General features: G+C 38.7%; 3 protein-coding genes across 3 annotated transcripts; all 3 read right to left on the bottom strand.

Annotated features, from left to right (window-relative positions):
- Positions 159-2,501, bottom strand: LOC105171405 (pentatricopeptide repeat-containing protein At5g19020, mitochondrial). Its single transcript, XM_011092507.2, has one exon. The coding sequence runs from the start codon at positions 2,469-2,471 to the stop codon at positions 390-392; it is 2,082 nt and encodes a 693-aa protein (XP_011090809.1). The 5' UTR covers positions 2,472-2,501; the 3' UTR covers positions 159-389.
- Positions 3,967-6,958, bottom strand: LOC105171404 (uncharacterized protein At5g19025). Its single transcript, XM_011092505.2, has 2 exons — positions 6,082-6,958; positions 3,967-4,662 (listed from the first exon to the last, which is right to left on the bottom strand). The coding sequence occupies exons 1-2, from the start codon at positions 6,756-6,758 to the stop codon at positions 4,626-4,628; spliced, it is 714 nt and encodes a 237-aa protein (XP_011090807.1). The 5' UTR covers positions 6,759-6,958; the 3' UTR covers positions 3,967-4,625.
- Positions 7,512-10,758, bottom strand: LOC105171403 (probable serine incorporator). The gene is made up of 6 exons (XM_011092504.2): positions 10,467-10,758; positions 9,537-9,773; positions 8,823-8,934; positions 8,571-8,745; positions 8,214-8,454; positions 7,512-8,055 (listed from the first exon to the last, which is right to left on the bottom strand). The coding sequence occupies exons 1-6, from the start codon at positions 10,639-10,641 to the stop codon at positions 7,760-7,762; spliced, it is 1,236 nt and encodes a 411-aa protein (XP_011090806.1). The 5' UTR covers positions 10,642-10,758; the 3' UTR covers positions 7,512-7,759.

The raw sequence follows: 13,025 nt of genomic DNA, 5'->3' as shown, positions 1-13,025 counted from the left end.
GTGGATTTCTTTATATGAAGTAATAGTACCTCTCATTCTTCCGTATTCCTATTTACGTTTGTTGTCATTTACCCATATAATTCCATCTGTTAGTCTTTGCAATGAAAGGAAAGCTACAAAGTCAAAACGTTTTAGTAAAAACAATTTTTTACCTCACATTATTGTTTCTTGAATCCCAATAGTTCTTCGGGAAGGTTAAGATGAAAGTATGAACTGCTTCAATCTTACCAGACATTCCAACGTCTCCAATCTTACTAGATATTCCAATGTATTGCAGTATAATACAACAGTTCAAGGGGCAGCTTCATAAGATTTTCTTAAAGAAAGCTTTCTTCGAGCAATCCAGAATATTATACCCCACCACTACAACCTCTCATCTTGACATATTGTTACACAACACCGCTATAACCTGGTGATCTCGACAGTTTTTCCCTTCGCATTCCACTCCTCACTGAAAAGGCATCATCCCACCTGCCTACATCTGCATAAATATTGGACAGTAAAACTCTACTCGGGCCATGTGATGGTTCCACCTTAGCCAAATTTTCAGCAGCTCTTTCTCCTATATCTGTATTACCATGCATTTTACATGCAGCCAATAGTGTACCCCATATGACAACATCTGCCTTCATAGGCATGCTTTTTATGAGCTCTTCTGCTTCCTTCAATCTTCCAGCTCTCCCTAAGAGATCCACCATACATCCATAATGCTTAATGTCTGGTTCTAAACTATATATTTTTTTCATGCTTTTAAAATGCACTTCCCCTGCTTCCACCAAGCCAGCATGGCAACACGCACTCAAGACTCCGATGAATGTAATTGAATTGAGATTTATATTTCGGTTCTGCAAGTCTGAGAAAATTTGTAAGGACACTTCTGCATGCCCATGCATAGCCAAGCCACATATAATCGCATTCCAAGGTGAGACGTCTGTGGTTTTCTCTTGAATTTGATCAAACACATCCAAAGCCAGATTGATACTCCCACATTTGGCATACATGTCAATAATTGCTGCACTCAGGTTGTCATTAATCGGTATTGAGTTACTAATGATGTACTCATGAGCCCATCTTCCTTCCTTCAATGTGCCCAGACCAGAAATGGCAGAGAGAACACTGACCATGGTAATTTCATTTGGCTTGATCCCTTTGGCCACCATTTCATGAAAAAGTTCAATAGCCAAATTAGGCTGCCCATTATGTGAATAACCAGAAATCATAGAGCTCCAAGAGAAAACATCGCGTTCTGGCATCTCATCAAATAAATGCCTAGCATCATTGACCATTCTGTTTCTAATTAGTCCTGCTATAAGGGCATTCCAACAGGCTACATGTTTCTTATTCCCTTCTTCAAACTGCAAACAAGCGAGTTCAACTTCTCGACAAGTTGCATAAAAATGAACCAACGTTGCCTGCACGAAGTCATAGCATTTTAACCCCATCTTCACAGCTAATGCATGAAATTGCTGACCCTCAATAAATTTTGCATCTTGCCCGCAAGCAGAAATTATATCAACAATCATAACTTCATTGGGGTATAACCCAGTGTGCCTCATTTCACAATAGAGTGCCAAACCCTCTCTCACTCTCCCGACTTGCACGTATCCATCAATTATGGTACCCCAAGAAACCACGTCTTTTCCAGGAATTCCCTCAAACAGCTCCCTGGCCGAATCTACGAATCCCCCCTTGACGTAACCATTCAGCATCACATTCCACGAAACCACATTCCTTTCTATCATCTCATCGAAAAGTATTCGGGCCAAACCAAGACACGAACTCATGCAGTAAAGGTGAACTAAGTTAGTCGCGACAATCACCGGGGCATGAAGACCAAGTTTCAATACCAACCCATGCAAAAACTTCGAACATCTTCCAACGCCATCAATACGTGCATAAGCCGAGATAACAGTAGCCATTGTCACTTCTCCAGGGACCACTCCTGAAAACCTCATTTCCCTAAAAAGCGCAATCGCATCCTCATAGTACTCATTTTGCGCCAAACCCATGATCATAGTCGTATACGAGACACAATTTCTCAGAGGCATCTTCACAAACATCTCATTGGCATCACGCAGACGGCCATATCTCACATATCCAGCAAGCATTATGTTCCACGACGCCGTATCCAACCTCCGGGAGCAATCAAAAATCGATTTTGCAAATGAAAGCAGCCCATTTTTCGAATACATGCTGATCAAGCTGTTTTGTATGAAAACATTGGAGTTGAACCCAGATTTTAGTATAAGGCAATGTAGCTGCTGCCCATGAGAGACTAATGAAGGGGATGATGAAATGGATTTGAGTGCAGAAACTAGTGAGAACTCTAGAGAATTGGGTTTCTTGGGAGTGTTCTTCAAGAGGATTTGGAGGGTAGGAGGGGAAATTGTGGAGAAGCATTTGAAATTGATGTGGGTTGAGAAGGAATGGAAGTAGAAAGGTGAACATTTTGGCCCGTAAGCGATGTTCATTAGACGTCATCACCGCAGAGAGAGAACTGAAATTTTATTTGTTAATAGCAAGGAAATCGCACTTCAGTCCCCAAATTTCACTATATAGCACATTACTCCTCTAAAGAAATTTAATAACATTTTTGCCCTCTCATAACTTTTTCAAGGCAAAAGTTCTTCTTAAGCGCCTCCCATCTTATTCCATTGTCCACACTTAAAAGCCAAACAAAATGATTCGCAGTAAAGTTTTGTTATTCTAAATGGTAAATTACAATCAATTTTTCTGATATTTATCATAATTATAAATTACTTTTTGCTATTTGAAAATTATAAATACTTTTGAAATTAACGATCATTTTATGAGAAATCCCTTGTAATAACTTCTTGTAAGATAGTATTTGTCAGACAAAGTGTTTTTAGTATGAAGGGTATTTGTAATTACAACAAACTTCAAAGAGCTTGTTGTAACTTACCCTATCACAAATGATAAATACTGATCCGGGTCGAAATTAACGATCTCCTGAGACGATCTCACTACAGATGGACTAACTCTTCCGAACCAGATTTTGGGATCCCTGAGAATAAAATACGAACCGTGAGCTCGTCGGCCACGTCCCCGACAATGACCCTTCGACGCTCAAGTTAGGTTGATCGAGTGAAATGTATGCGATCTCAAAGTTTGAGCTCAATTAATGCATAACAGTTACCTCATTTATGGCGTATCGAGGTCTATTTATAGAACACAGTTGTACGTCGAGTACTGGGCCACGTGGCCTTATCCTATCGGTGTGTGTTCTGATCGTACGGCTGTCATTGTCCGGGTCTTCGGTCAATCTGTGCGATCCGGGTCGGGTCCTCCGCGACCCGCCCGCTATAAAACACGCGGATCCTGATCGCGTAATGACTGTAATACCCTTAATGAAGGGTAAATCGGTCTTTTTGCAGAGGCGACATGTGTATACCCATCAAATACCATGATTCTGGTTTTGTAGTAACTGAGATTAAGAGTCCTACGCCACTATAATCATTGACAAAGAACTTTTAGATAGAAAAATTAGTGTGAAGTGCGTAAATGTTATGATAATTGCAAGTTACATCCTTAAATGGTAAAATTTAGGGGGTGAAATGCCGATATGCATTTTTCTTCCATATCAATAATTTTCTATGCATACTCAATTAAATTTAATTCACTTCATCTGATTAATCATTTATTTTGTCTTCCTTCACTTCCAATTAATTGAACAAACATAACAAAAATTTAAGTTACAGATATATACACCAAGTGTGCTTCATTCGCTAATTCTAAAGAGAATGTGGCCTTGAGACCAAGTATGATAAACAATCACAATCAAGCATAGTGGCCTATATCCATACTGATACTTGCCAGGAACAGACTTTTTGCTGCCCCAAGGGTTCAGCCGGGTCAAACCTTGAATTGCATAATGATTCAACTCATCCCCAGTAGAAATGCAACATCATTAACACGGTAATATGCTTGTTTAAGGCCTTCAATTGCTGACTCCAAAATCTTCTGTGGGATTCCATCCAACCCATATAGCAGATGTAATACATGACGCATGAAAAGGGAAATAATCTTACAGTGCAAGTAGCTATACATAGAAAAATGGACTGATAATGATCAGATGTACTGCTACCATCATGTTGCATCAGGTAGATGTTCTTACAAGCATCGCAGGGACATTAGAACAACTTGGAACTAAGACTCAGTGCAGAAGCTCAGTCCTGAATCAGGTCGCATACCAATAATTCAACTTAGAATACTCGCGAAAAGTAGTAGAATACGATACTTCATTCACATGAAATATAGAAAGCTTCAGAAGATCAGCACCAGAAGAGATCCAGTCCAAAGCATTTATATGAATGCCGCTTCCAGAATAGAAAAAGCATAGCATAGATATAACATGCTAAAGATATAAATTTGGAAAGTCCTATTCAATTATTCCTTATTTATTCTCATGCATTTGGTGTAGAGAAATATATAAACTTCCCAACAATGTGGGCAAGTTCAAGTTTCTTTATGACGACAAGGAGAGCCATCAACTAGAAAGATTTCTTTTAAGAAATAATGTTTCTTCTGCTACAATCTTTTAGACCATGAACCAATGGCAAAAGAAGAAACAGTAGATGAGAATCAAGTGATGAATCCATCTGCAGTCAGCGGGGATCTCCTCCACCAGTAAGAGCCAGACTCCTGAAGATGGCGTCAGATAAAAGCAAAAACATTAATTTGAAGTTCAAACTGATTGAAAGTAAAGATTATAATGAATCATATATATATATATATGTGTGGGTGGGTGGTAGATGTAAAACCATGCAGGTAGATGAAATACAATGAAAAGGAGGTACAGAGCATCTTATAATCACATTTATGAACAAGAACCAGTTGCAGAGGAGTAAAAACCCAAACTGGCCACAACCAATTAGAACCAGAAAATGTCTGGGAATATGGAGTGATAGATGGACATCATCAATATTGGAAAAATATATCGTCCCATAATCTAATGTAATTTCCACATGATTATACATCATTCACTCCATGAATTGCAATAGGGAAATGGAACATATGACAGAGGAGTTTTAGAATACAGATATCAGCAAGTTTGGTTGTTGAAAAATAAATTGATCCTGAGATCAGGCTTTGTTAGGCTGATTTTCATTGATTTCAAACCACAAGATATCAATGGAAATAAGCAATAATAACCCGTATGAGTGGAACATAGACCAAAGTACAAAGCTTAACGGATTAGTGGGACTTGAGCGATTAAAACCCGAGACACTTTGGCCTCACAGCACTCCGTCCTTTTTGCCACTAGATTGAAGTCTAGTAAACTGCTGGATGTGAGGCAAGTAATATGTCTAAATGAATTTAGCATTTCATTTCCTAAGCGCAACGCTACCTTGCTAAGTGAACTCTAAATGGCTTTCTGCTTGCTTTAATAATTAGGGAATATCTAGATGAATAAAGAAAATGTAGCAGCTGATACAGGACATGGATTTGTCTCCAACGGGTCAAGCTACCTTGTAAAATACTGTTCACGGTATTGTAGGTGGATCATTCACCAACTCCTCTTGTAACCCTTCTATATCAATGTAATTTAGATAACCTCAAGCGACAGCTAAACATCCATAGTTGATGACGTAACCATTATTTCCTATAACTACAAAAACTCCACAAGAAATTTCTTGGTTATTGCTAAGATCACGGTTGACCAGGAAAAATGAGAAAAGGAACTGGTACATATATTTCAGAAAATTAACCCACCTTGTTCAACAATCTGATAACACTCACAACATTTACCCAGTCTGCTATCAAGAATATTTAACTAAAACATAACATCCAGAAGAAACTAAGTGCAAGTGCAATGTATTTCACATAGTCCGTTGTCAAAAACTCTAGGCAACAAAGAAACACAAAAACCTAAAACCGACATCATAGCCCAAAACAAATGAGCACCAAGATAACCATCCAAACTAAAGAAGTAAAACAGAATTGGCATTCAAATTACCACTATCATATCACAATCAAACAAATTCCAGAACCCAGTTAAAGTGCATCATTCTTGCAATCAAGAACCAAGTATCACGATTCAAACCAAAACATGGCACTCACTTCTTGTGTCGCCGACCACGTTTAGGCCCCCAACCTTCGAGTTTCGACACCGGGCACCCACATTTGTCCCGAAAGAGCAGCACTGCCCGCCCGTTAGGCGGAGCCATCTTCCTTAACTCTGCACGCAGGCACTCGTAGTCCGGGTTATCTTCACTGCCTCCTTTCCATGGCAACTCATTCACATCTTTCACTGCCTTATTTCCGTTGCCAATTCTCAACATGTCCTCTCCTTGCAGCTGCAAATCAAACTCCATCGCTTTCTTCAACCCTTTACACCCTTTCTTCCCGCACCTTCTTGATCTTTGTCCACAACAGATCTCAAAGAAAACAACAAAAGCTACAAATGAGATAACGAATAGAGCAAAAAAGATTAACTGGGATTGGGGGTTGGAGGTCAAATGGTAATGAAAATGGGAAATGATAGTGGAGAAAGGGGGGAGGATTAGAGAGAGGGATTGGAAGAGGTAAGAAAAATAGGAAACGATCAAGAAAGTGCCGGAGAAAACGACGAGGATGAAGATGAGGAGGTCGAGAGTGGCGGAGGGAGAGTGTCTGCACACGGAAGGGCAATTTGGGGAATTTGGGTGGTGGGTGGAGGGGGGTTTGGCGGCGGTGGTGGGTTTTTTGAAGGAGGAAGGGGCCATGGTGATGGTGGAGGAGAGGAGGTGATGGCGCATGATAGTGAGAGGAAGGGGGGGGTGGAGAGGGAGAGGATGGGCGGCAGGGATGGATGGAAGGTATTTCAGGTGGAAATGTGGGGGAGCGAGGGGAGGTGCGCAAGTTAGCGGGGTGTTGGAGGGGCGGCGGAAGGGAGTGCGCACGTTATGATTTGTGCTCCCACTTTGCTTAAGTTCAAAATCTATGCAAATTAAATTAGCTAATTAATTTGAGGGTTTTGTTTTTGTACTTTCTCTAAAATTAAATCTTATGTGACTTTTCATCTTAAAAGCTTTTATATCTTCCATTATCACATTTACTTCTTTTACCTTTTTTCCCTTTAAATTTACCAAATTCTTTTTTTCAATTCAGCCCATACATCAATACAATAAAAAAATAGTAAAATTAATACATCATTTTAAAAATATTATAATAACTCACATAAATAAAATAAACACTCACATAAATTCTATAACATCAAACTTATTCATAAAACTTTAGCCTTATAAACTCAATCTATAGACGAAAACACCATTTATAAATTTACCAAATTATTTAATCTAAGCAATGTGCTTAATAATAGTAAGAAAAATTCCTGAATTTTTAATTAATAAAATAATTTATTTCTAAGTTTTATATTTTACAATACAAATACATAATTGCGATAGTTTTCATACATTAATCACTATTTCTATGAAATAATAATTGGTGTAGCTACATAAATATATTTTCTAGTTTTGGCATCAACACATAATTAAATTTTCCTCAAACCATTCCTAATAATACCTAATCAGAATTTCAAACTAGGACTGAACTGAAAAATAACACAAATCTTCAGGACCAAAAAGAAAATAATACACAAACCCTATGCCAAATTCTAATATTAGCAAATCTGTATGGATAGGTAACACACATCACATGACTTCCAAACCAAATGAAGCTACAATCATACATTGAACTATATACACCCACCCTTACTAAGAACTAACAACTACATAAGGCCTTATTCTTCTTGCAAGGTTTAATAGAATTCGCGATCAGGAAAGAGCAACGGAGCGATGAGGGACCAAATATATAGGCCGGCAGTGACCCACTCGGTGCAGATGCGAACCCAGACGGATGTCCAGCCAATGTCTATGAGCTCGGGGTTTTCTGAACTGCTGGTCCAACCGGACAGGAGCATGGCTGAGTACATGCTGGCTAGAGCAAATATCAGATGGAAGAACGTATAAGAGTAGCTAACTGGCCGTGCTTCTGCATCGTTCTTTCCTTTACCAGATTCCAGCTCGTCTGACTCAAGAAGTGGTTTCTTGTCACCTGTGAAAGAATGCTTTCATGACTTAGCAACCAAACTAGACTCTAAATAGCGTTGGGAGTGTGGAATCCGATCCATGTTAAATCTAAGTCCAGAAGATACTTGGGAAAGAAAATGTAAAGCTAAGAATTTGAATAGACATTGCACCAGTTTTAAGTACCTGCTCTGGGCGAAGACGGAGGCGACAAGAAAGTGGTCGATGATCCAGCACGAAGTGCAGAATATAGAACAGATAGGACTGTTGTAAGCATCCCAAGAACAAGAGTGCTAGTAGATACCGCTTTCGACTTGTTGTGGAGACCATTGCAGACATAATCCCGTGGTTCACTAGAGAGACCGGTATAACAAAGATAAGCACAATAAACGGATATCACGGAAGCAGGCAAGAGGCTGCCATTAACCTGTTGAGAGAAATCACCAGTTCCAAGTAAAACGAGGGAAAGAAAAGAGACACCCTCACATTAATATAAGCATTTCTGCTAAGTTCTGCAATTAAAAGTAATATATATTTTTCTACCTTGGGATGTAAAGCAATAACAGCAAACACAAAAGCAAGGATGATGGTCATCACAAGGAAAAAGACGTTAAGACCACAGTCATGTCCCGAAGGATTGAACCAGATGAACAGAAGTCCAGAAATTGTAAATGCTCCAAGATAGCATGCTACTGAGACCGCAAGTAACGCGAGATACCTGGAAATAACATAAACAGTATGATCAATCACTTAACACATGCAAAGAATAAAGAAGAAATAATGCTAGGAACCTACCACTTCTGCTCGTCTTTAGCAACCCATGAATCGTTCCATGAATGTGTGGCATCTAACAATATTATAACTTGGACCAATAAGAATAACCCCGCCCCAAATTTTGAAAGTACTCCTACATACAAAATTGTCCGCCAAAGTTAATCAAGATATAGTGCAGGCCTACACCCGTAACTTGCAAACTAAAAATGATGGTGCCATCTTATATAAGAGAGGGCTCAACGCCTGGTAAGAGAGGGCTCAACGCCTGGTCTGAGAAACTTATACTTCTCAAGCTCGGTCATGACCTACTGCTAGGCAAGAAAATATGAAAGTACCGCCGGCAAAGATTTTTTTTAGTTTCCATGTGTCAGGAAAATTTGGGCTTGAGTAGCTTATGGGATAAGAGCAGAAAAAGAAATCTGTTTTTCTTAGGTTTCATATGTCAAGGCTCTACAAACATTATGATGTCTTAGTATACACGAAACATTACTTAGTGAAGTATAAATTAATTTCTCGGATATCCAATATGGCCAAATGAAGTTGCTGTGTGAACTTTAGTTGTTTTTTCAGATACAGCTACTCAGAACTACCAATGATTCCGCCTTTCAGGACTCCACCATAATGCATAACAAAGCGACCATTAGAATATGCAACAACTAAAACATATAAGGAGATAAAGTTTCTTGCCAGCAAACAAATTCCAGGACATATTTCTAAATAAGAGGTGGGACTGACCATATACTGTTATAATGACATTGGGAAGGAAAAACATGAGGATAATGAGCAAAGCCCAAATCAGCATCTTAGCAATCCATCCATCGTGATGCCAGGAATCACGTCTGTCATTTTGATCCTTCACCCCAATCATTATGAGTGCTAGTATTCCAAAGAACAAGAAGTTCCCCAAGCTGACGCGAAGAACCGCTTGTATTTGAAACCATTCCTTTGAGAGATTGTCTGAAGTATTTATCCCTGCAACAAATCCATGACACAGTCTCAGCTATTCTAGTACCTAATTGGATAAACTGAAGACAACCCTTCATCTTAAACAATCAATTCAAGAATGTCCCAATAAGTCACACAAAATAGCAGGCACCGCCTGCTTGATGAAAGGAATGAACAAACTATTGTGCTTACATTGCATCTAGAGTGAAATTCAATAATTGAAAGCCAATACGAAGTTATCACATGTGCATCAACAGACAACAACGGAAGCAGCAAAGTTAATTCTTAATTAAGTCCACCATTATCAAGACGAACATGAATATAGCAAATTTGCTCTATCCCAAACAAGAAAAGCTCAAGGTTCTTCCTTTAATTTCATGGAAGATTAGCCTGAGTTAACGAGTCGACATAGGATCACATCAAAAGAGCCACCTCCATCACCTGTGAACCCATAGCTCTCTTTCATACATCCATACACACCCCAAAAACGAAACAAATAACCAAGCAAGACAATCTAACAGCGAGTATAATTCAAATAAACAGAACAAAGGCAAAGGGTTGGTAAATAATAAAAGAAACCCACTTCACAAAATTCCAAGAAAATCTAAACCCACCAACCAATACATCTCTAAGCCCATAAATCTCACTAAAAAAACCCAAATCCCCATCACCAATCTCCAAAAGAACAGACTTTTCGTTTTCTATCTTTAGTTGACTTACAAGAGAAGTGTTTGAGGAGAGGCGCAGCAACTTCTCTGAGAATCCAAGAAACAATCAGAGAAACACCAAACAGGCCGCAGTAAGCAATTCTTGCAGAGCGCTTCGTGATGCCCGACGCCACCGATGTGCAGAGCCCGCATGTCAACGACGCACAGCACGAGGCCAAGCACGACATCGTCTCTCCCTCTCTCTCTCTCCAGAACTCTAGAACTCTAGGACTCTAGCTGATGATTCGAGGCAAAATGGGTAGTTTAGGTGATCCAACTTTTGAATCTTGCTATCTAATACTGCTTGTTTTTAACTTTTTCAAGTTTCGGATTAATGATTATTCTTTTTTTTTCCTTTCGGATTTTCGTTTCCTTATATGTTGTCATAAATAACAAATAAATAAAGTTGGATTCGGACAAACAAAATAGCAACACTTGTGCCTTTCTAAGTCGGAATTACAATGAACCCACTTGACGTCAGAGAATTTTTCCTATTGCCAGAATTAGGCCCACTAAGACTTTGTGCCTCTTGTTAAAGCCGAACATTAATCTGGGCAATAAAACAGGCTTTAATTCAAAGTTAGAACAAAAAGCCCAATAGATCCAAACTGGAAAGGCCCAAAGGCAACAATTACTAACCCAAAAGAAAAAGGATTGGAATTATGCAAAAACTTGTCCAAAAATAGGACATGGAAATATTTAAGAAAATAAAAGAAACAGACAAATGGAATCTTGGTACATATGCTACATGTGCATAAACATGGACAGGACACTCAGAAGAGCTTGTTCCTTGCTGCAAAACTTTGTGATGAACATAAATATCTGAATTTGGATTTATTTGCTATATATATAGTTCTAGTATTATTTTTTCAACTGAAACATAATACAAGAAAAGTTTAATTTTATGCTTCGTTCTTGCATATTTTTCAAATACGAATGAGTATTTGTGTACCACGAATCAAATAGTTCAAAAAATTAATAAATTTTTTCACGAATATTTCTTTTAGTATCTGTTGTGTCACGCAACATTACAACTTCCCCAGCAATTTCCCTCTTCCTATATTACTAATTTTGTTCAAGATAGCATAAACAAATGCAAGTGTGCAACAGCAAGAAATCTCATCAACTATAAGAACACCCCCCACCCCACCCCACCCCACCCCCCGGTCGGTGTTGCCTGTTTTTCAAACTAATGCTACATAAAGGGGAATATTGTGATGGAGGTGTTTCAGTTAGTCACATCTTGAATTGGAGATAACACTTTACTTTTTTGATCCATTATTGTACTTACCAAAGCTTACTTGTAAAGAAATGCAACTGGAAACCAGTCCCCCCACCCCCACCCCCCCACCCCAGTGACCCACCATTCTTGGCTTTTGCCTCTCAATCTTTTCTTGACTCAAGAAAAGAAGGGGGCATAACGTTCCAATGGTAGAAACAACACTTGTCCCAATTAATGTTGTCAAAACAGGCTCTGCACTTGTCTTCTTGTCATTGGAGATTGGACAAGAGCCAAACTCTAGTCCCTGTTTGTGTGGGCATAAAATTGGAATAGGACTTCAAAAACTATGAGGAGGGCCAGAAGCAAATTATCCCAAACATGAGATTTTTGAACTGGATTATATTATATATCTCCGCGATGGAAGTTCTATCATAAGGTCCACATTGATCACATTGTGTTGTTGAAGATCTTATCTTTGATTCTTTTGCTTTACCTTGAGATAAGATAAATGTCTTGTTGTGGAAACTCATCTGCCCACTCTTTTGCATGGCAATGGGACACAATTTGGCACTTGATATTGAGATTTGATTTGGACAAATTAAGATATGTATGCAAACTAGCTGTTTAGATGAGTGTTGATATCTATATACGACGAGCGAGTGATTCTGATTGATAAGTGTTATAACGTGATTATCTTATATATCTTTACTAACGGAAAGTCTCACAGCTTTATTCTTGAAAATATGCTTTATGCATCAGGGAAGACATCAGGACTTTGGGATTAGATGCTGCTCAAATTTCTCGTCTATATTTGATGCAGGATGGTGCTTGCTACTTTCTCCCATTAATGACTAAACTATTTTTATACCTTTAGGGTTTGATTAGTCAAGTCTAGCTGTTAGAACTCACTTGAGGCTCCTGTTAAATGGGATCATGAAGACATGTGGTGGGCTCCCAGAAAAGTTGAGGGCCTATACACATCTAATCTTGAAACAAAGAGATAGAAAGAACACTATATATGTCCAAGAAAAGATAATCAATGAGGTGGGGTTTCAAGAATCATAATCAAACTAGCTAGCTTATTATAACAACCCACCCTCTGATCTGCCAAAATGATCGTTTAACTGATTGAAAAAGTGTTTTAGTGTAGATTGAGATAGGGTTATTGCACGTGATGTTTGTGTACTCTTAAGGGTACAAACTGTCCCCACAAACCAAACCCTCAAACTCGACTTTTAAGGCAAATTTCAAATACTTCATGAGTTTCTTGCAACAGTTTCCTCTAGTTTAAGAAGTCAATAAATTGGGACTCTTGCTCAAGTACTGAAATCTAGGAGTTATGGTCGACAG

Source organism: Sesamum indicum, linkage group LG10 (assembly GCF_000512975.1).
Source record: "Sesamum indicum cultivar Zhongzhi No. 13 linkage group LG10, S_indicum_v1.0, whole genome shotgun sequence".
Lineage (NCBI taxonomy): Eukaryota > Viridiplantae > Streptophyta > Magnoliopsida > Lamiales > Pedaliaceae > Sesamum > Sesamum indicum.
The sequence above is the reverse complement of the archived record's forward strand: the minus strand, read 5'-3'. Positions and strand labels throughout refer to the sequence as shown.